This window comes from Archocentrus centrarchus, chromosome 19 (assembly GCF_007364275.1).
Source record: "Archocentrus centrarchus isolate MPI-CPG fArcCen1 chromosome 19, fArcCen1, whole genome shotgun sequence".
In the NCBI taxonomy this organism is placed as follows: Eukaryota; Metazoa; Chordata; class Actinopteri; order Cichliformes; family Cichlidae; genus Archocentrus; species Archocentrus centrarchus.
Window position 1 is genome coordinate 24,659,610 of NC_044364.1, and position 22,632 is coordinate 24,682,241.

Sequence of the window (22,632 nt, forward strand, 5' to 3'; positions counted from 1 at the left end):
CAGTAAAGGACAATGATGATGACGACAGTCATTATAACAGTAAAATTTGACATTAAAGGACTGGATTCAGGTCAGCCTCATCAAAAACTGGAAAAAATAGCTTCCTGTACCTACTTCAGTGGTACAACAGTTTTATTTGTTCCTGTATATTGGCAATATTTCAGCTCTCTCTGATTGGTGTTATTGGTGTAATCTGATTGGTTGTAGTCATAATATTTCATAGTGCTTAGGAAAGTAATTTGTCTGCTGGCACCATCAAGTGGTGTGAAATCTTTACTACTGCTCAGGTAACAGAAAAAATGTCCTGTGCTGTTAATGTGTGAGTGATACTTGTTACTCGCCAGCTGGAAACTGAGCTTACCTGACTGCTGCTGTGAGTGCTGCTAGTGCTCTACCTACTTATCATGAGATATATATATATATATATATATATATATATATATATATATATATATATATATATATATATATATATATATATATATATATATATATATATTTGTTATTTATATTTATTCTTCTTTAAATTACTTGAATGTCATAACTATTACATGGGCAACACTGGGACTTGGGGACAGAATTTCGCTCCACTGCATGCAAATGTGATGCAAATGACAATAAAGAATTATTGAATCCTTAGTACTGAACTTTGCAAAATAGTCGTGGGTCATTAGGGTGTAATGTAGGGGGAAAGCCTGTACGCAGTGAAATAGTACTTGATTTGCTCTGTTCCTCCCCACACAAATTGAGACCTGTCTGTCAAAAAAGTCCAGTATCCAATTTTGCATGGGGGTGCTCAGTCCAAGTGAGCCCAGTTAAGTGATCAGATGCTGAGTGTTGAAGACTGAGTTGAAATCAGCCTGAAATCAGAAAAGAAAGAGCTGACATTTGGCTCACAAATCATTTTGGTTTGAAACCGAAATTCCCATCAATACATTTTGTAATGAGAGAACATTTTTTTCAGCTCATTACGCCAGCAGAGGCCGCTAATGCAGTTAGAAGCGTGGTCTTCTCCCTGTGCGGAACCTTTCAGGACTGTTTTTGTTTGCACTCGTTTTTGCTAGAACGTGACTCTTTCATATACTTCCGGGCCGGAGTTCACAGTACACATGCGATTGCGGAGGAAAACGGGCATCAATGGGAAGCAGATTACAGCTGATTTAATTTAAGGTAGTACGGCTTATAATTTGTATTTTTCCTCAACATTTAATCTGAACATGCAGATGATTTAAAGACGCTGATCGCTAATTTTTGGTCTTACATGGTGACAGACAGAAGTCTGATTTAGACTTCTGCGCTGAATCTTTGTAGCGCCCTATTGAGTGCGCGACATTATTGCTGGCTTTTATACTTGTGCCAGATGTTAATTCTCTTGCGGTCGTGTCCCGGTGTTTTACATGCGGTGCCAGCCAATAGAAACAAAATGCTGGGGCTTTATCCTCTCCTGGGTCCTGGCTCTTTGTTGTGGTCAGTTGCTTCGGGTGCAAATGTTTTTGTCCTTCTAGTTTTTCCGCTTCTTTGTACATTCTCGTGACTTCTCATATTGATTATTATTGCGTTTACTGCAACGATGATTGTTGTTCTCTCACTGAAAAATTCAAAGACTGCAGCGAAAAAGTAGCCGGAAATTCACAGGAGTGATCGAAGGTATTAAACAAGCCAATCAACCCTTGAGGGCTGCGTGGACCCGATGTTTCATTTCTCGGGATGTGCACGTTAGATTACGTCATAGGGTTGAGAGGGGTTTCCGGTTACAACATAGATTTGCTGAAACATAAAGCAATGACTGTAGTCCAGGTATGAGTACAGCAGGTACATTCCGCTCCAAGAGCAAACCATTGGGTTTTTTTTTAAAGTTACTCAGCCGACAATGTTTATAACCTGGCACAGGGTGTCGATCTGAAAAATATCTGTGAATACTCTGCTAAACATCTGGATAAAATTCTGGATAAAATCTGTTGAATGACAGTCGGCAAATTTGCAAAGACTTCTTTATAGAAATTATGCAAAATTTCAGATCCCTACAGTCATTAGTTTTCTCAAAAACGTATCTTAAGGGATGAAGGTAGGGTTGTTTTTCTTACGAAGTTTTTGAGGGGACATTTTAATATTACATATCTTTAAAAAAACCCTTGAGTTTCTTCAAGTCTTTTAGAGCACATATCTGTGGCTCTGTGAATACATACTCTCAGGAATGTACAGTATGTTGCCAAAAGTGTTAGGGGTGTAACACAAAAATCCACAGTTCGGTTCATTTGCATACATGCAGTAGTTATTTCTGGATCAAATGATGATTTATGTAACTAAAACAAGCAAATTGCATAAACTCCTTATTCCTTGTAAACAATAACAAAAAATAACTTTGAATGAACATAAAAGGCACATTTGACTAGAAAACAAATGAAAATTAACTGATGATGAATTGATCAGTGTCTACTGCATATCACCTGAAAGGTCTTATTGTTTCATAACTAAAACACAATGGGCAGCATGGTGGCGCAGTGGTTAGCACTGCTGCCTCACAGTTAGAATACCATCTGGAAGGCCTGGGTTCGATTCCACCTTGGCCCAGGCCTCTCCCTCTCTCTGTGTGGAGTTTGCATGTTCTCCCCGTGCTTGCGTGGGTTTCCTCCGGGTACTCCGGTTTCCTCCCACATTCCAAAGACATGCACTTACTGGGGTTAGGTTACTTGGCTAATCTAAATTGCCCATAGGTGTGACTGAGCGCGTGAATGTGAGTGTGAAAGGTTGTCTGTAACTCCGTGTTGGCCCTGCAACAGGCTGGCGACCTGTTCAGGGTGTACCCTGCCTCTCGCCCTATGACAGCTGGGATAGGCTCCAGCCCCCCCGCGACCCTGAACAGGATGTGCGGAAGCGAATGGATGGATGGAACTAAAACACAATGCAACACTACATTTTTCAGAAAATAAAGCTGACAAAATAATCCTCTTCTGATTAGACTAATGAGAACAAAATAAATCAGTATGTACATATCACCTGAGAGGCGTATCTACATATCACCTTATCACCTCATGCTTATTATTTTCTAATATTGTCACAATTACTGATTTTCAGCAGATCAGACATGTGACCCTTGTTTCTCTGAACTATGGAAGTTTGTTTCCGCCACAAAAAAATTTTGAGTTAAATATCTCAAAATTTTGAGATGGCTCTGCCAATCAGGAAGTTCCGTGAAGGTACGTCATTTCCTTGTTACCCAAAAGCAGGAGGCTGAAGGCATAACTGATACTATCATTACCCGATTTTGAGTGCGCATGCATTGGCTTCATCTGGTTCCAAGTAACAAGGAATTGACCTCTTTCACTGAGCTTCATGATTTGCAGAGCTAACTCAAAATTTTGACTTATTAACTCGAAATTTTGACTCACGTTTAGCCAACAAAGATTTATTTTTCAGTGGCAAAAACGAGCTTCCATATCAGACAGCTGCCGAGAGCCGGGGTTATTTAAAAAAGTGATTGTCTGTCAAAAAGTGATTTCCAGTATTTGCCAAAAAATGATTGGCTGTATTTAAACAGTGGACAGTGCATCAGCCATTATTTTATCTGCACCTTTCTTGTGTCTGATGTAAAGATTGTATTCTTGGGATAATAAAGCCCAGCGCATCAGCCTCTGGTTGTGGTTGTACATGCGTCTCAGGAATTTTAGTGGGTTGTGTTCAATGCACGCCACAACTGGGTCTGCACTGGAGCCAACATAGACTTCAAAATGTTGTAGGGCAAGGAGCATAGCCAGTGTTTCCTCCTCAGTGGTGTAGTTAATCTGATATTGTTTGAACTTAACTAAGAAGTAAGACACAGGGTGACTGATACCATCTGCTCCATCCTGCAGTAGTACTGCTGCAGCTCCTGTCGCACTGGCGTCTTAATTCTTTTAAACGTACTTTAAGAAGTTTGTGATGCATTAAAAATTAGACAAGAGTAGGATGACAGATGTTTACTTTAATTACACAAACATTATATATGAGTAGTAGGGGATAATGTGTACTGAAATAACAACATGAATAGCTTGAGCTTATTATATAATATACTACAGTATATTTCAACCTAACTGGGCAGCTCATTCTCTCTTGACAATACTTTCTTTAAAAATAATGTATGTTGGGCCGATATGAAAGGTAAAATTGAGATCAGAGGTCAAATGTGACATAATATTTGGATGCCACCTATAGTGTGATATTTAGAATCCAGTATCAGTTTCTAAATGTTGCCTATATAAACAAAGGCAGTACAATTTTAAGCATATTTTTAAAGATAAAATAAATTTCATGAAAGTTTGATTGCATTGTCTCTGGAGCTTGAAAAAAGGTGACTGGACTTATTTAAGTTTCTTGACGTTTCACCTCTCGTTCGAAAGGCAAAACTTAAAGAAAAAGAACCAAAAAGCAGTCCAGTTGCTGTTTTTTCAAGCTCCAGGGACTGCTGTGACCTGGATGACTAAGAACCTACACAGTCTATATCACTTTGGCCTTCTATTGACCTTGAAGAAAAAGTTGGAGGTCAAATTTGACATATTTTAATTCTTTATATGGTAATTTTTATATGTTAACAATACACACCACACTTGTAAGAATCATAGTTCATAAGTTATAAGGCTTTTTGTCAATTTTTGACCAATAAATCTTTAAGTTGACCTTGAAAACCTTGGTGGATGTAAGTCAAATTTTAATGGATTGCTAACATGACCCCACTCTACACTCCTACTAAGTTTTATCAGAATTCATTCAAAATTTTACAAGCTATTGTGTTTATACGCAGAAAGAATTACACCCACGCAAACAGTACTAAAAACTTACCCACCTCTGCCAAGGAGGTTATCAGTTACATTAAAGTGTCTCAGTATAACAGAGTTAAAGGTGCATATATACAAGATTCTGATAAAGGTTTGCAGGAATTATTCACAGGAAATAATTTGTATTTGGATGTTAAAGTTTTTTGTGTAAACAGAAAGTTGATGAAGTTGTTCTGTCCATACCTATACATTCAGTGGAGCCTTGTTCTCTGTCCACAGACTCAAGTGAAAGTGCATTTGACTGTACGGGGCAGTTTCTGTAGTGGACAGGATGGATGGGAAGGTTAAGAAGCAGAAGCAACATCAGCAGAAGCACAGTGGCCCAAAGGCAGAGAAGAAGAAGCTAAAGAAAAAGAACGACTCAGTGGAGGAGGATGAACGCAAACGCAACCCAAAAGCGTTCGCTGTTCAGTCAGCTGTCCGCATGGCCAAGACATTTCACAGGTCAGTGTTGATTGTGCTGCTCATACATAAGATGAGTCAAATTAATTTCTTCAGATTATTTTGTTGTTTATTTTTCTTTTTCCTCAAAAAGGGCCCAGGACATTAAAACCAAAAAACACCACATCCCTATTGTAGACCGGACTCCCCTGGAGCCTCCTCCAATTGTGGTTGTAGTTGTCGGCCCCCCCAAGGTGGGAAAAAGCACACTGATCCGCTGCCTGATCAAAAACTTCACCCGGCAGAAGCTCACAGACATATGTGGACCTGTAACTATCGTTTCTGGTGAGCTGGGATACTGACTTCTGTGTCAGTGTTTGGATAAATCTATTTTATTTTTCTCTGACCTAATATAGACGCTTAGCCACTGCAGTCACTGGCTGATAAAGAAAAAATGTTGTGGCTCACACTGGCACCTCAGCTTATTAAAATTGTCATTAGAATGTTTTTGACTGCAGGAATTAAGGCTTGATTATACTCTATTGTGGACACAGACACAACAGCCAAGAAATTATTCCTGTTATACTTCTTTGGAGTCTGCCACTTGGTTGCAGTGTTGCAATTAGGGCTGCAACGATTCCTCGAGTAACTCAAATGATTCGATTATTAAAAAAAAAAAATTCTTGACAGAAATTTGTTGCTTTGTTTAAACTCAGGTGTCACTGTGAAAGTGGAGCGTTTCATCCACATTAGACGGGACAAAAGTATTTCTTATCCGATTACTCAATTAATTGATGGAATAATCAATAGAATACTCGATTACTAAAATAATCGATAGTTGCAGCTCTGGTTGTAATGTAAATTCTCTGCAGACAAATCTGTGCAGTCACAAAAACAGGTAGGCATTTGGATGTTCTCACAGACCCTTGAACGCACCAGCTGATGACAAAATTTACTTCACACGGACCTGAGCACACTCGTGTGGACTCCAGTGGACTTTCGGACATGGAAAGTATAATCAAGGTTTTAGCAGGCACCACAACTTTCATTAAAACCACAGCAAGGGGCATTGACCTTAGTAGAAATCTGTGTATTGGTGGAGGAATAGATACATAGCACAAAAAATAATTTCCTATTGTCCAATTAACTATTCGTTTGTGACCGTCTTTATGTATTTATCTATAATGTCACATTATTTATTTGTGTGTTAATTGGCTATTTTATGTTGCCTAGGCAAGAAGCGTCGGTTGACTTTCGTGGAGTGTAACAATGACATAAACACAATGATTGATGTCGCAAAGGTGGCTGACCTGGTAAGTCTTTCAAAACTTACAAATGCCAACAAATGTATGAATAGGCAGGTTTGATTGAGATGTGAGATTACAAGTACATCTAAGGGTGCTTCACCTTCATACACCTTAAGTGAATGTACCCTTGGTCATCATCATTGGGTGTTTTGACTCTCAACCACAACACCCTCTCGATGTTGAGTCTGCAGTGGTGGTCAAATCACTGTCCATCTCCTCCTTCTGGTTTCCAGCTTAACTCCTCTCTCCTGCTCCATAACCAGCAAGAGTCTCTGTTCCCTTTCAGTCCAGTGGCTGTGAGCATTCTTCCACAGTGCTTCACTTAAACCTTTTAATAAGTGGTGCTGAATGTTCTGCAGTGTGTCTTAACTTGACAAGCCCAAAGCCTTTAAATTTTTTGCTAGCGATCGTGATGGATCACAACTGCTAGTTTTTCTTTGCCAGCATAAACAGGATTTGTTTGACAGCACTCACTAGATTGATCAATACTCAGAACAATGGGAGAGTCCAAGGACCTCTCCTAAGATCTAAGGAGGAGAACTGTAGATTTACACAAGTTGGGAATGCCTCTAAAGCCATTTCTAACCAACTGTAGATTTCAAGATAGTCAGTTCAAACAACTGTACAGAAGTACAAATTATTTGGATGTGTCACCACTTTGCTAAGGTCTGGAAGAAGACCCAAACTGTGGACACCCTCAAATGAGAGGAAATTGTTTAAGGAACAACCCAGGAACCACTAAGACTAAAGCCTGGCATGAGCTGAAAACTGCTGGAACACCAGCATCACTGTGAACAGTGATGCTGGTGTTCCAGTACATCAACAGACAGAGGTTGGCAATCATGAAAGAAAGCTCAACTGGAATTTGCAGCTGCCTACATGGACAAGCCAAATGCCTTCTGGAGAAAGGTTTTATGGTCAGACGCGATCAAGATTGAGCTATTTGGCCACAGTGAGAAGAGGTGTGTTCAAAGGAAAGGTGAGAACACTGTACAAGTGTCAAGCATGGTGGTGGTAGTATCATGCTCTAGTGCTGCTTTTCTGCCAGTGGTACTGGTAAATTGCACAACCTGGATGGAATAATGAAGGAGGAGGACTACCTCCAAATTCGTCAACTTCACCTCAAATCAACAGCTAGACAGTTGGAATTTGGACACAATTGGGTGTTCTAAGAGGACAATGATCCCAACAAACATCAAAACTGGTTTGGAATGGATAAAACAGGCTAACATTAAGCTTCTGCAATGGCTTTCCCAAACCCCCGACTTCAACCCAGTTTAGAATTTGTGGACTATGCTTAAAAACTATGTTCATGCCAGGAAACCAATCAGTTTAAATGAACTCTAACAATTCTGCCAAGAAGAGCGGTCAATTATCCAGCCCGAATTATGCCAGAAATTTGTTGATGTCTCCCAAAAGTGTCTGGTCAAGATGCAACTTACTAAGGGACATTTAACCCAATATTAGTGGGGTGTATGCACATATTTGAGCCTGTATGTATACCTTTGTGGATTAGATAAAATCCTAAATAAATTCAGACTTGTGCACCCAAGTCTTGCATTGTTAAAGTCATTAAAGGGGTGTGCTGTATAATCATTCCACCCTAGAAAAAGAACAGTTAAAAGAAATCATTAAAACGTGCAAAAATTAGAATGACATTCATGCCTATGATGAGTGTATGCAAATTTCTGGCCACAACTGTACATGTCCAGTAAGTGGTGCAGAGATTGTCAGTTGCATTATGCTTCACAATCCTCTTTTCTGAAGTTTAGAAAAGCACAGTCTTGGGACCTGTTTCACTGTTGCCAAGCATGCTCATTTTCCTGCAACACTGGAAATGATTGAATTATGCAGAATTGAATTCATTAAAGATTTGATTAAAGTATATATAAAGGATAGACATGCATGGTAAATGTATTTTCATGCTGTTTTTAACAGATTACTAATGTAATAGTTCATTAAGACACTGAGTAACCTGATTTGAACAGAGGAAGTATGCTGTAAATTGAATAAAACAGAAAGACATTGTTTCCCTTTTCTGTCTCCAGGTTTTGATGCTGATTGATGCCAGCTTTGGCTTTGAGATGGAGACATTTGAGTTTCTTAATATTTGTCAAGTACATGGTTTCCCTCGTATTATGGGTGTGCTGACTCATCTGGATGCATTCAAGAACAACAAGACTCTGAGAAAGACAAAGAAAAACCTCAAACATCGTTTCTGGACTGAGGTGTACCAGGTAAACCCATCATAAGCACATCTTTACTACTGGAAAAATCTTGCACATTGACACAAGAACTTGTATGGCTGTAACAGTGTTCTGATTGGCTGTTGTGTCTGAACCCATCAGGGAGCCAAGCTGTTTTATCTGTCTGGCATGGTGTATGGTGAATATCAGAACCAGGAGGTGAAGAATCTTGGCCGCTTCATCTCTGTTATGAAGTTTCGTCCTCTGGTGTGGCAGACATCCCACCCTTATGTTGTAGTTGATCGGTGAGTACTAATGACACTGTACTGCAAGAGGTTCATGTGAAAATATGACCTCCATTTATCTGTAGCACAGTATAAGAAACAACATTTTCAAGGCTGACAGCAGTGGACAGTACAGTCATGGCTTTCTCACTACTTAGCTTAAAGTAGTGTTTTTACCATTGACTGATAACGTGGTATAACTTGGACTGATACAACAGGATTGCTTCAAGGTGGAGCCGCACTGTTTCCCTTTAAAAGGTTTTGAAGCAGCGTCATTCAAGCCAAGCTCACCTCTTCCTCACTTTCTGCAAAGAGGGTGATCTGGTGAGACACCTCACTCATGTTATCAGAGAACACGGTTCACAAGAGTAAAAAGTAAAGTAAACTTACCTTCTGTAGTGGTCTAAGTGCCTTACTATGGGGATATGCAGACTCCCAGTTTGCCAGATAAGGCCATCTAAATTGCTGACTATTAATGTAGGAGGACTGCTGGAATATCACCGACACATTTCACGGATGCAAGAGCAAGTAACAGCACTGTCTTTAAACATAACATTTTCAGGCCCACTTGACCTAGTAGTTCAAATGGTGGCTGAGAAACTGCCTCCAATACCAGGCATAAATCCCACGTAGGGACAAGCAGTTTAGATGGGGAGTGTAACTGTGGTGCTTCTTTCACAAAGTAACAGACTAGAGGGGTTGCTAGGTCCACTTTAATAATGGAAAAGACCTTGCCCTTATTCAGCAACCCTTGGAAAACAGAGAATTGCCTTTACAGAGCACTGAAAAGAAATGCAACATTCCTTTTACCTTAGAAGTCGGATATCGGAGCTGGGAGTGATGTCATTTCCGAGTTGAGAACATTCAAGTACTAAAGTTGAAAAGCAAGGAAAAAACTTTTTTGTTCCTGGAATGTAGAAACATTCATGCATGCTTGCATTTGTGCTTGTTTTTTTGTATTTAAAAAGACTACCGTAGCACATGTACAGACAATGATCTGGTCAATGATTTGTGTTGAGGATGCGTATAGCATCTCCCTGGTCCCAGGGAAAAGAACAGCAGAAACTGAGCATCCTCTTGAGGCAATTTGTAGTCTTCAAAAGCAAGCTCTGTGTGCCAGCGACTGTTCCTAAGGAGGTAGAGCAAGTCTGGGCTGGTTATTATATAGAGCTTTTCTACTCTACTTGAGCACTCAAAGCACTTTAAATAACATGTCTTCATTCATTCATGCAAGCACTTTTTCTAGATCTAAGTGCTTTCATTTAACATTCACACACACAGTCATACTCAGGTGAATGCATCGGGAGCAATTTGGGGTTCAGTATCTTGCCCAAGAATAATTTGGCATGCAGACTGGAGCAGTCGGGGATCAAATTACCAACCTTCTGCTCTACCTCTACCTCCTGTGCTCTACCTCCTGTGCCACAGCCACATCTATAGCGGGTTCCTTTGGGGTGCACCCAAGTAGTCAAAAGTGCCCAAAGTAGAGAGAATGATGCTTGAAGTCAGTTCTGCTCCTCAGAAACACTGAAAATGTCATTATTGACAAAGAAATGTTCTTTATACCTCAATAAAATTCCTGTACAGGAAGTCAGCTTATTGTCTGCACAGCTACTATGTTAGATACAATGTTGATATAATTAATGAGCTATACACATGCTGCTGGGACTCCTGTTTTTTAAATAAATAAATAGTTAAATTGTAAGTATGTCTTGTTTCTTCAGACTTCAGCCATCTAATCCAATAAACATCAAACAAGCCAATAGCAGAAAAACCTGTTAGAAAATATATATATAATAAGGTTTTTAATGGGTGCAGCCCACATACTCAACTCTGCTGCTCATCCCACAAATGCATTTACTTTATAAATGTGGCACCATTAATAAAACAAAGATAAACAGGTTTTCCAACAGTAAAAGATTTATTGCCAAGAAGAATTGTTACAAGTTTCTCTTGAATATTTATTATTGTGCATCAGTAAGACAAAAGCATTTCTTACTTGATTAATTGATGGAATAATCATTAGAATACTCGATTACTCAAATAATTGATAGTTGCAGCCCTAATTTTTATTGTAATAACTGTATTGAGTTTCTTAAATATTGCCTGTGGGATATGCTCTCCATTTAATAATAATTAAAAAAGACTAAAAGTAATCATTTTCAAACTAACTGAAACTAAATTGAATTTGTACAGAAACAATAAATTGATCAATCATGACATGTTCAAGTCAGAGATTGTCAGAGGTGCGTGTGCTGCTTGGGGCAGGAGTCTGCCTCGCCAAGTTCATGTAATGTGAATAGATTTCCTTATTGGTAACCAGGCAACCAGCCATAATGCTGTTTAGATGTTCATTCATTTTAAAGAAGCTGATTTTCTGTGTACTCACTCAGTCTTTACTCATACTCTCCTACTCTCCTCAGTCTTGAGGACTTGACAGACCATGAGAGGGTTAGGACAGACCCTAAGTGTGACCGGACTGTGTCACTGTATGGCTACCTCAGAGGGACACATTTGAAAAACAAAGGCCAGGTCCATATACCAGGTACAAAACAAAGTGTTTTTACAGCATAATATCTAAGAAATACTCCACAAGAGTACTTAACCAAGTCGTCTTGAAAACACTGGAATGATGTGTTGTGTTATCCTGTCTGCAGGTGTAGGAGACTTTCAGGTGTCAGATGTGAACTTCCTGCCAGACCCATGTCCCCTACCTGATACTCAGAAAAAGAGGGCACTGAACGAGAAGGAGCGGCTGCTCTATGCACCCATGGCTGGGGTTGGAGGGGTTGTGTATGACAAAGATGCTGTTTATATTGACCTCCCAGCCAGCCACGTCAGACAGCTGCAGGTGTGTGTGTATACTTGACATGGCAGTGTATAGTTTGCATCTAAATGGTGTGAGGTTTGTTTGGAAAATGTTCCCTCAGGCTTTTTTGTGCTCCTGTCAACTAATCATTGAATCAAGGGTTGAAGTCATTCTTATCCTGTTACAGGAAGAAGTGCGGCCTACCACAGAGCTGGTCCAGTCCCTCATAGAAACGCATGTTACTCTAGATGCCAAGATGGCTGCCAGTAAGGTGTCTCTGTTCAGTGGCTCTGCCAGCCTGGACCCCACAGACATCAATGACGAGAGTGGGTAAGACGGCACGCAGCTCTACTCTCTATCTTCACTTCTTCATCACAACTACAGAAGTGAATGTGGTTGGAGATATAACCACAGACTGTATAAAAAGCTGGGCATAGCCACCATAATGTCACTAGCTTTATGAATGCATTTTCTTCTGGCTCCCACCATAATGGCTTTTTCAATTCACAAGTGAGCCTATGTGGGGCCAGAGTTATCAGCTAGATCTAGCAAACCTACAAGCTGGTGTCATAAACTGCACTGGTACAACACACAGACACACACATCTGCTAAGTAGCGCAAAGTAACAGACTAATAAAATAGAATAAAACTGTATAAGGAATAAAATGTAACTTCATTCACCAAAACTGAAGCACAAACTTCTTGGACAGGCTGTGAGCTTTGTTGTGTCTTTACATTTGACAGTATTTTGAACATTAGCTTTTAGTTTAAAAATGAATTTTAAGATTATGTGTTTATGCTTATGTGTGTTAGAGAGCAGGAGGGACATCGAGAGATGCGTGTCTGGGATTCCAACACACAAAGAGAGAGGAGGAAAGTGGTTTTCACCGGGGGTGAGAAGGAGGAGCAGAGTGATTTCAGTGGGTCTAGCAGTGATGAGGATGATGACAGCAGTGAGAGTGACCAGGAGGACCAGGAACAGGATGAAGATGAAAAAAACATAGCAAGCCATGCTCCTCCAGTAAAGAAACAGAAGCTGGAGGAGATTAAAGGAGAGAGTGAAGTGATCCCAGAGGTGCTGGCATTTGCAGACAGTGAGGATGAGCTGGAGAAGAGCGAGGCGGAAAGTGAAGGAGAGGACGAGGCTGAGAGAGCAGGAGACTCTGGGCACTCTTCTGAAGAGTCAAAGGAAGAGAGTGATGAGGAGGAGAATGAAGATGAAGTGATGGAAGAGGAGACTGGTACAGCTAAAGGATATGACAGCGAAGAGGAAGAGCAGGGTAAGTAGTTCACAGCTGATTCGTGTTTTCTTTGGACTTTGTTTGATTTAGTTTATGCAAAAAAATTTTACTACTAAATAAATAGTTTAAAAATGTGAGGGATGTGCGGTGAAAAGGTATTTGTTTCTTTCTTGATTTCTTAGTTTTTTGCATGTTTGTCACATTTAAATGTTTCAGATGATCAAAAACATTTTAATATTAGACAAAAATAACCCAAGTGAATGCAAAATACAGTTTTTATTATCCTTCCTATAAAGGTTTTTTTTTTAATTTCCCTTAAACAATAAACAATATCTTATATTTTGCATTCACTGGGGTCTTCACTTTGTCTGACATTGAAATTTGTTTGATCTGAAACACTTAAGTGGAACAAATATGCAAAAAACTAAGAAATCAGAAGGGGGGAAATACCTTTTCACAGCACTGTAAGCAGAGTACCAGTCTAACTGATCTGATGTGTTTTAATTTTTATATTTAAATGTATTTGTATTTGTTGTTCTTTAATCTTATTTTAATGTCTCAAAGTTTTACAAAGCTTTCTCCGCCTTGGTCAAAACAACAATCTGACCACAAAGGATGGTTTAGCAGCTGCTGTAAACCTTTGGTGTTTATCCAGTTTTCATGCATTTGCATATGTTCAAACTGCTGATTTTAATGCGCACAGCCGAATAAAATACTAGACTGTGGCTCAAAAAACTTGAGCAGGAACTAACGTGGCTTGTTAGAACAGTTAACCACCCAGAAGACCATGTCATGTGTTGATGACTGCAATAAAATGCTTTCAGTGCTTCCTAACAGCACAAAACAAAGTTCAGATGTCCTGTTCACTGATGGAATTAACATTGATGCAGTCGAGCAGACGGTAATGTGCTACAACTGCCTTCGTACACCAAAAGGTGGAGCTTTCTAACCAGCTGCGTAAAGGCCCTTCTTTACCTCCATGAATCAGTCATTTTTTATTTTGTTTTTTCCACCTTGAACAGGAACAGCCTTCTTGCAAAGCACTGTGCCTTGTTGTAGGTCGTTGAAGTAGCTCCTTTTTCATTAGGTACTAAATCAGAGGCAGACATGCAGCTCTTGCTCTTGCAGCTCGCTGACATACCTGCTGTAGACCTGAGTGTAAATACATGGCGTTTATATAGCAATGATGTCGTGATCTGACATTTTTATATAATGTAAAAATTTATATCTGTATTATCGTGGGTGATGTGATATGGCACAGCTTTAATTTTAATGCTGTTTATGTTGACATTTTAATATGGGAGTCTGGGAATTGATTCACTTTTGGAGTCGGCCTCAAATGTCCATTAACTGTGTTTTTGGCACTTCCACACTGACTTCGTGCCTTTGAGGAAAATACAAGAATGTGACTGATTTGAGGATGTATTGTGCTGTACTGTCATATGATTATGACTGCAAACTCAAAATTAATTAGATTTAGATTAATATAAAATATAAATAAAACATTTATGAAATCAAATTGTTTTACTATTTTAAAATATAAAAATGAAAGTTTTTTTTGTAGGCCAGTAAAAATTATACACACACCTGTAAAACTCTGAGTCACTGACCTGGGGCTGTTGGGTTGGATACTGAATTATTGTTAACGTTACTTATTAACATCTGCATTATCAGAACATCTGTTTTCTGCAGCAGGAAACGGTGCATCAAAGCACAGGACAGACCTCAGTTCTGAGAATGCTGATATGCTCACTTTTCTTCATTGCAGGCACCACACGATCCTTTAAAGGCTTACAACCACACATTCATTCACTAGCGCACACACATAAACACACGAACACAGATCAAATCTGCCTGATCCAGGAGATAAAATACTGTCAGAACTCTATTGATGTAAGAAAGCATTCCAAGACCAATCAGGACTATTTTATGCCCTAGTTTATTGCATTTGACATTACTGTGAGTATTTATTTATTTTTGCATTTAAGAAATGCTTTTATAAAATTTTATTTTAATATGGCACCTAAATACAATGAAATAGTTTAGTGTTTTTAATTGCAGGGGGGCGCAGATGTATGCAGTTAAATTGTTATCAACATTGCAATTTCTAATATGGATACCAATGAGCAGTTCCTTTTCTCTTATGAATATTTATTTCTCATTAATAAGACAAAAGTATTTTTTATCTGAAAACTCAAAACTTAAAATGTGACGAGAATGAAAAAGTTTAAAACTAGGAAAAAAATTGCCGAGTAGAAACTTGTCATTGGATGGAAAAACTGCTGCTAAAATTCCTCGTGGTGAGAGTCATCTTTTTTTTTTTTTTTGAAAGGATGTTGATGTGATGTGTAATGTTTTCATACGCAGTTTTCACACCCTGCATCCCTGACCTTGACTAAAACTAACTCTACAAAGGTCCACGTGAGGATTCAAGTGTTTGACACAGTCTAATTTGACATTAGCCAGTCTTTAACCTGCCAGCTCCCTAATGAAAGTTTATGTGAGGTTGGATTGCAGTGTGCAAGTAGCACAATTAATAGTCGTACATTTACTGTTAGCTACTTTGCTCTATACAGGCAGTATTTCTAGTACTGCGAGCAAGTCTGAAGCAGCCAATTTCCTGCTACATGCTACTTGTGAGAAAGGACAGTTGTTGAAAATGTTCCAACCTTATTCTTTAAGCTTATGTATGAAAACAGCTATAGTTAGCATTTAAAGGTCTTGGAACATGTTTCCAGAGCCATGTGCCTATGACACAGATGGAGTCAAAGTAGCAGGAGGTTTAGTGATTTATTTTTGTTTTTCTTTAATTATGGTTTTTATTAGATAGTGACAGTGAAGACAGGAAAGTAGGAGAAAGAGTGGGGGAAGACATGCAGTAGATGACTGCAGGCCGCACTCAAACTTTAAGCTAATCTGGCGCCCAGGTGTAGTGAGTTTTGTGTGTCCTCCTTCAGTTTGTGTCATCTCTCTGTTTCTGTCCACAGGGGCACTAAAATGGAAGGAGGGCCTGCAACAGAAAGCAACAGAAGCATTTTTACGACATCAAGAAGCTGCCCCCAATCTGAGAAAACAGGTTTATGGTTCAGGTATCTTGATTGTCTTGTTTCTTGAAGATGTAGATCTACAGTTTTGTTTTTGTCTTGTTTTGTTTTCCTAATGTATCTCACACACACACACACACACACACACACACACACACACACACACACACACACACACACACACACACACGCACACGCTCCAGTAGATGCATCAGGGCAATTAGCAGTTCAATATTTTTGCCCAAATATCAATACTTCAATATTCAGACTGGAGGAGCCAGGGATTGAAGCACAAACCTTCTGATTCGCAGACAGCCTGCTCTACCTCAGCCTCCTGAATGAAGGGCCAAACCCTTGTTTTGATTGCAATGTTTCACATTTTTAGTCAAATTTCTATGCAGGGATTAGTCCTATAAAGGAAACTGCAAGGAGCACAAAGCCTCTATGTGTCTTTACTTAGCAGTGCATGCACAAAAAGCTGTTCAACGTCACATCACCACAAAATATCTGTAAAGTAAAGCTCTTAATGTGACTAAGATGGATCTGATGGATGGAGCAGATTAGTATGAAGTCTAAGAACATTTTATATTTCATTCATCGTCTGGAATTACCCGACTGTGTCTGTGCTCATAGTTTAATGTTTCCTGGTGACTTTCTAATTTGTTTGTTTGTTTACTTTTTGTTTTGGTGTTTGTGTCATAATTTTCATTTGCCCTGCTTAGCAAATCTGGCCCATAGTCTGTTGAAACATGTATTCAAAATTACCTTAAATATATTGTTATTTTATTTAAATGTTCTTATATACTTTTGACATCAAAATAGCATAACTTTTAATATAGTATTTACTAAAGTACAACCCCAGTTTCATAAACATCTCAGCTGTGTACTTTTAGAATATGTAAATTTCACTTAGAGGATATCAGTAACACACAATACCAGATGTGTTGTAAGCATCAATAGTTTAGTGTATTTTATGAGACTGATTAAGCTAATAACTTATAGTTTCTAGATTTCCCATTAAATGTCATTATTTAATGAAGATTAATGGTTAATCATTTGAGGTCAGGTTAACTGCTTTATTTGTTTTCCTTTATTCAAGGATGGTGTCCCAAATATTCAAATTTTCTGATTTTAGAAGGTTTAATAAATATCTTCATTGATGTTGGCACTGCCCTTATGAGGCATGGTAAGATTGACAGTTAGTCATAACTCCTCCATATGATTGTAGAAAGCATTTCATCATAAACTAAGTAAAAATGGGAGCTGTGTGTGTACATTGTGAGCTTCAGGGTGTATGTTGACAACTCCTTGTCCTTGTTTTGCAGTGGTAGAAGCAGATGATTCTGAGGAGGATAATGAGGAGGAGGAGCTTGGTGGGCTGTTTCGAGTCAGCCGCCCTCAGAAAAGCAAAAAAGTTCAGGCCAACGCTTTAGACTGCTCCCATTTCAATCCTGACACCTCGCACAACTGGGATTTAGAAGAGGTCCAATATTTTCTAACATACCTCAAGCGCCTTGTGTGCTGCTGATCTCAAAAGAAATTAAAAAATTTGACTGAAGCTGAAATGGGTCCATTTTTTTCTTTTTTTTCAGATGTTAAACTCGATCAGGGATTGTTTTGTGACTGGGACATGGGAGGAAGGCCAAGATGCTGCAGTGCTGCTAAAAGAAGATGGTAAGAGTTTAGAAGGAGAAGTAGTTTCATGTGAAATGCTGATTCTGTTCACAGTGGAAGAGTTAATCAAAGACACCTTACACTTGGAGTAAATTACGGTCAAATAAACTGGCAATGACAGTGATGAAGTTGTTTTGTAAGAAACCCCGGCTTTCTCACTGTTAAAAGACCGCGATGCATCATAAATACTCACATTAGCTTTTTTTTTCTTTTCTAGAGGAGCTATATGGCGACTTTGAAGATTTGGAAACAGGGAAAGTCCACAAAGGCTCAACTGGGGAGGAGGATCAGGCTGAGGTATGTGACACTTAATACAGTTTGAATATCAATATTAGTTTCTGTTAATAAAAATTTTATATCTGGTTCAAGGCTAAAGAGTTGGTACTTAACCTCTTTGTGTCTCTTTGGTGTCCTCATTTGCATGCGCATTTTGAAATTAAGCTTGAACTGCAACCAAATAAGAGAGAGCAGTAATTCTTTTTGTATATAAAACCAGAGAATTTACACTTACATATCATGCATTCAACATGTCCCCAGAGCGCTATATCCTTCCTCCAACAGGTTCGCAGAAATCGTGTAAAATTGCATATAAAGCGCAAACAACAAAACATTATAATCCTTGCAGTCATTGTTTTCATTAGCTGCTAACAGCACTTCCTACATTGGACTGTCCGTCATCACGTTGTCACACAAACTATCACATGATTTCATGCAAACCACTACTTGCAGCAACAGGAAGTGACATCATTTTCCCGCGAATCCTTCATATTCTTGTCTTTTTGCAAATTCTGCACAGTATTAATTTTTTTTTTTCGTTTTTCCTACAGTTTATAAAATGAGTGTATCTTACAAATGAAGTTATGAACAGACTCAAAATTTATTTTCTGTGGTTTGAAAGGCTTCTGTGCATCTTTTTCTCATTTACAGTTTTGAAGAATACAGCTATGGCTTTTGTAGAAAAATATGTAAAAATAAAAAACGATTTTCAATTTTTTTGTGGGTTATTGGGCTTTTTAGCTAATTTCTGTAGGTACTATGGATTTCTTTCATACATATTTTGAAAATTTGGGATAAAGATAAAGATTCTATTGATGTATAGAAAATTGAAATATTCCAAAAAATGGCACTACAGCATGTAAAAATGTAAAGATATGGCCTGGCGGACCTGTTCTATTGTAGGTCATAAAAGGTTAATAGTAAAAGTCTTTATTGTCAATACTACATATGTACAGGATATACCCATGGTGCAACAGTGTAAACATAAATCTAAATCTGAATTTGTATGGTGTAAATAAAAGTATAAATTACAGCTGCAAGCAGCGATGATGGGGCCCTTGCACCCAGGCGTGCGTCGAGCCGTGGTGCAGTCGAGCCGCACTTTGGTACGCTGTCTATAATGCCTGCACCCAACAATGAAAATTTAATGCTCATGGGATGATGATTATTAATCTACTGCTGATTTCCTGTTCCAGCGAGGTGGTGGTATAAGTGTGACTCAATGTTGGCACATAACTTATGTGTCCAGACTCACACTCTCATTGAGCATGTGAAGTTTGGGACAGTTTGGCCAATGCATTTAAGATGTTACAGTGTGGTGTCCTATGGTGTGAAATTTGATGTGCCACCACAAACAAAAACTTTGACAAAAACTTTGAAATTTAACATCAAGTTCTTTAGACTGAACTCACCAAATATCATGTTGAGCTGATGAAATGTGTAGGAGCAAATAAAAGTACAAGGCCTGAAAAGGGAGACCCAAAATCACAGCAAGTGTTGGTTCAGGGTGCGGAGGTCCAGAATGGCTCTCATCCCATGTCTATGGTTGCAGCCATAAACATACATACGTAAATGCCGCATTGAAAGGGTCGGCCCGCTGTTTTGATGCATCAGTGTTTCCGCCATATTGGATGTGGCAGATCTGCCACATCCAAAACTAATTCCAAGTGAATGGACTGAACATCATAAAGCGCCTTTCTACACAGTTATTTAAGTTAATGCGTCTCATTCACACATCCAAATATGCACTAATATACACTGGGAAACTGATAGGCAAAAAAAATAACATAACTTTCTCTGATAATTAAAAATGTTAAATTATCCATGTGTGTTAGGGTGCAGCATCAAACCAGGATAGATATTTTCTAATGTTTTATGAGTGTTTCCAGCAACCAATGTTTGAAATGCTTACTGTGATGATAAATGTCTACAATAACCAGATCCTGACATGTAGATATAACATGTGCAGGTTTTCTGAATTTAAAGAAGTATTTTTTATAATGATCTACTTCATTTTCTTTAAACAGTAAAACTGTATAGTAAAATTATAGACCCATGCTTATTGCATACCAAAAATGTTATGATTAAAAATGTAAAACAACAAAAAAACCGCAATATCTAACTTTTGTAAAGTTCTTTATAAAATAAATGTATTATTACTACACAAAAACAAGGGGGGCAAGAAGCACAAATGCAAAAATAGAGTTATGGTTTCTGAGACTTTTGGATAATTCAAATATGCCCTGAGTCAAAGTGACTCAGGAACAGCATTGTTGCAAGATTTTTAATTGTATTTTAAATGTAAGTGACCAATTTATTCATTTTGGGCAAGAATGCACTCAGCATTTTATCTCAATCTGTTAGTCATTTTAAGTGAATAACTGATACATTTCCTGTGTTTTAGCACAGAAAATGTATCAGTTATTGTATGAGTTACAGCAGGAGTATGACAACAAAAAGGAATGTTTTGCTGATGCAAACCACATTAAAAACTGTTGACCTGATTTGACTAATTTTAACAACAGAAGCTTTGCTTTAGTTAATTACTGACAAACGATGCTTACATTGTAAGAGGTCTTATGAACATGAGGTAAGAAGGAGCCAAACCATGAAGGGCTTTTTACATAAACAGGAGAGTCTTGAAATGGGTTCCAAACCTCACTGGCAACCAGCAGAGAGAAGCTAAACCTTTTGATCTCTTTTTTGGGTGCCTCTGAGGAGTCTAGCAGCTGCAGCATTTTGGACGAGTTGGACACAGGACAGAGAGGACTGACTGAGATGAGTGTAAAGTGTATTGCAGTAGTCCAAACAGGAAGAAATTTCAGTTTGGTGAGAGAAAGAGGGAGGAGGTCTGATAAACAGGCATCCTAGTGTTATCTGCTATTCCAATACATACATTAGACCTAGTTACTAGGTCTAATGTATTAGACCTAGTTACTAGGTCTAATGTATGGCCCAGTTTGTGAGTGAGTGCAGTTGTGTACAGAGTGAGGTTAAAAGAAGAATGTGCATAAAATCATTTACCATCAGTTTGTCAGGACAACAAACATGAATATTCTGATCACGGAGGATTAAAACTTTTTGGGGGGATGGTAAATGAGAGCTATCGAAAGCGGATTTACCAATGCTCACTGACACTAACTGCAATTCAAAACAGGTAATGTGATCAGTGTTCAATAGGTGGACATTAAAGTCTTTCTAAAATTTGCTGCTATGCTGTGTCCTCTACGAGTAACCTTGGGGTACTAAGAAAGTTGCAATCAGCTGAGCTCACCAGTGTTTAGCCAGGTCTCCATCACAAGCAGGAAGTCTAATTCGTAGCTAGAAATAAAATCATTTAGGATGAAGTTCTTATTGGATATGGATCTCGTGTTCATCAGCACCAGCTTGACTGGAAGGGCCATATGATGTGATAAGGATTCCCACAGCAGAGGGCAAAGATTTACAGGGAATACACCACTGTTTCACTGATGACCTGGTGGGCGACCCCGATGGAAGTCAGAGGGTGAGCCCATAGGGATGGGTTGGAGGAAAGCATACCTGGGGGCTATGTTAGATGAATCAACAAGACTGGTCAGATCTATCTTCCTCAAGATGAAACAGGTAGGCTGACTGAAGACATGCAGCTTTTCTCAGCCTGACTGAGATGCTGACTTCCTCGTCTTTTTGGAGAATTATCTCCACTGACAGCTGCAGGGGTTAGCCCAGGGTCCTCCAAGTGTACTGAGGAGTAGGGAATGGAAAGGGCATTTCCTACCAATTTCAGGAGTTTGGAAGTCCATAAAGGACGCATGTAGATTCAGGAGGGTTTGGTGGTCGTAAACTATTACAGCTCAAACGTCATTTATCCAAAGTGACACACACAGTGACACAAAATACGCAACAGGGTCAGCAGGCAGCCAGAAACAGAGGCACGGCCATCACTGACACCTTATTTATAAAATTTTATCGCAAAGTTTGTTTAAAAGGATTCCCAACTCCTTGACATCTTTTATTTGTACACCTCAACAGTTATTTGTCATGTGCACCTTCTGACTACTAGGAAAGTGAGATTGATGGAGATGAAGCTGATGAAGACGGAGGGGTGAAGGTGGATGATGAGGAGGTGCAGAAGAACAAGCGCCTGGAGAAGAAACGCAGGCTGAAGGAGCGCTTTAATGCAGAGTATGACGATGACGATGCCACTTACTTTGATGATCTGAAGGAAGAGATGCAGAAGCAGGCTGAGGTAGATTGTTGATCAATCTGTTGTTCATATTTAAAAATTGATTCTGTATCTGTCTTTTAATAAGAGCATGTTCATCCACCGTGTCTTTAGCTGAACAGAGCTGAGTTTGAGGACATGGACGACGAGTCAAGAGTGCAGTATGAAGGCTTCCGGCCAGGAATGTACATCAGACTAGAAATTTCCTCCTTGCCCTGTGAGTTTGTAACCAACTTTGATCCCCATTACCCCATCATCGTCGGAGGCCTGTCCACCAGTGAAGGCAATGTAGGATATCTGCAGGTATGTGTTGTGTTTTAACGTTTCTTTGCACATATTAAAATGGTTGTTCTAAAAATGTGTCAGTATATATGTCTAAAAAGGTTTAGACACAACTACATCTTGCAAACTGTGG

General features: G+C 39.0%; 1 protein-coding gene across 1 annotated transcript in view; it reads left to right on the plus strand.

Annotated features, from left to right (window-relative positions):
- The first annotated feature begins 1,071 nt into the window (after positions 1-1,071).
- Positions 1,072-22,632, plus strand: part of bms1 (BMS1 ribosome biogenesis factor) — a 29,644-nt gene continuing 8,083 nt past the window's right edge. Inside the window, exons 1-16 of the mRNA XM_030755867.1 lie at positions 1,072-1,170; positions 5,031-5,255; positions 5,347-5,537; positions 6,426-6,505; positions 8,548-8,736; positions 8,848-8,990; positions 11,393-11,514; positions 11,627-11,820; positions 11,966-12,108; positions 12,592-13,058; positions 16,007-16,108; positions 17,389-17,546; positions 17,656-17,737; positions 17,955-18,034; positions 22,056-22,241; positions 22,332-22,520. Coding sequence (XP_030611727.1) covers positions 5,083-5,255; positions 5,347-5,537; positions 6,426-6,505; positions 8,548-8,736; positions 8,848-8,990; positions 11,393-11,514; positions 11,627-11,820; positions 11,966-12,108; positions 12,592-13,058; positions 16,007-16,108; positions 17,389-17,546; positions 17,656-17,737; positions 17,955-18,034; positions 22,056-22,241; positions 22,332-22,520 — 2,499 coding nt within the window. The 5' untranslated portion in view covers positions 1,072-1,170; positions 5,031-5,082. The remainder of the gene's footprint in view (positions 1,171-5,030; positions 5,256-5,346; positions 5,538-6,425; positions 6,506-8,547; positions 8,737-8,847; positions 8,991-11,392; positions 11,515-11,626; positions 11,821-11,965; positions 12,109-12,591; positions 13,059-16,006; positions 16,109-17,388; positions 17,547-17,655; positions 17,738-17,954; positions 18,035-22,055; positions 22,242-22,331; positions 22,521-22,632) is intronic.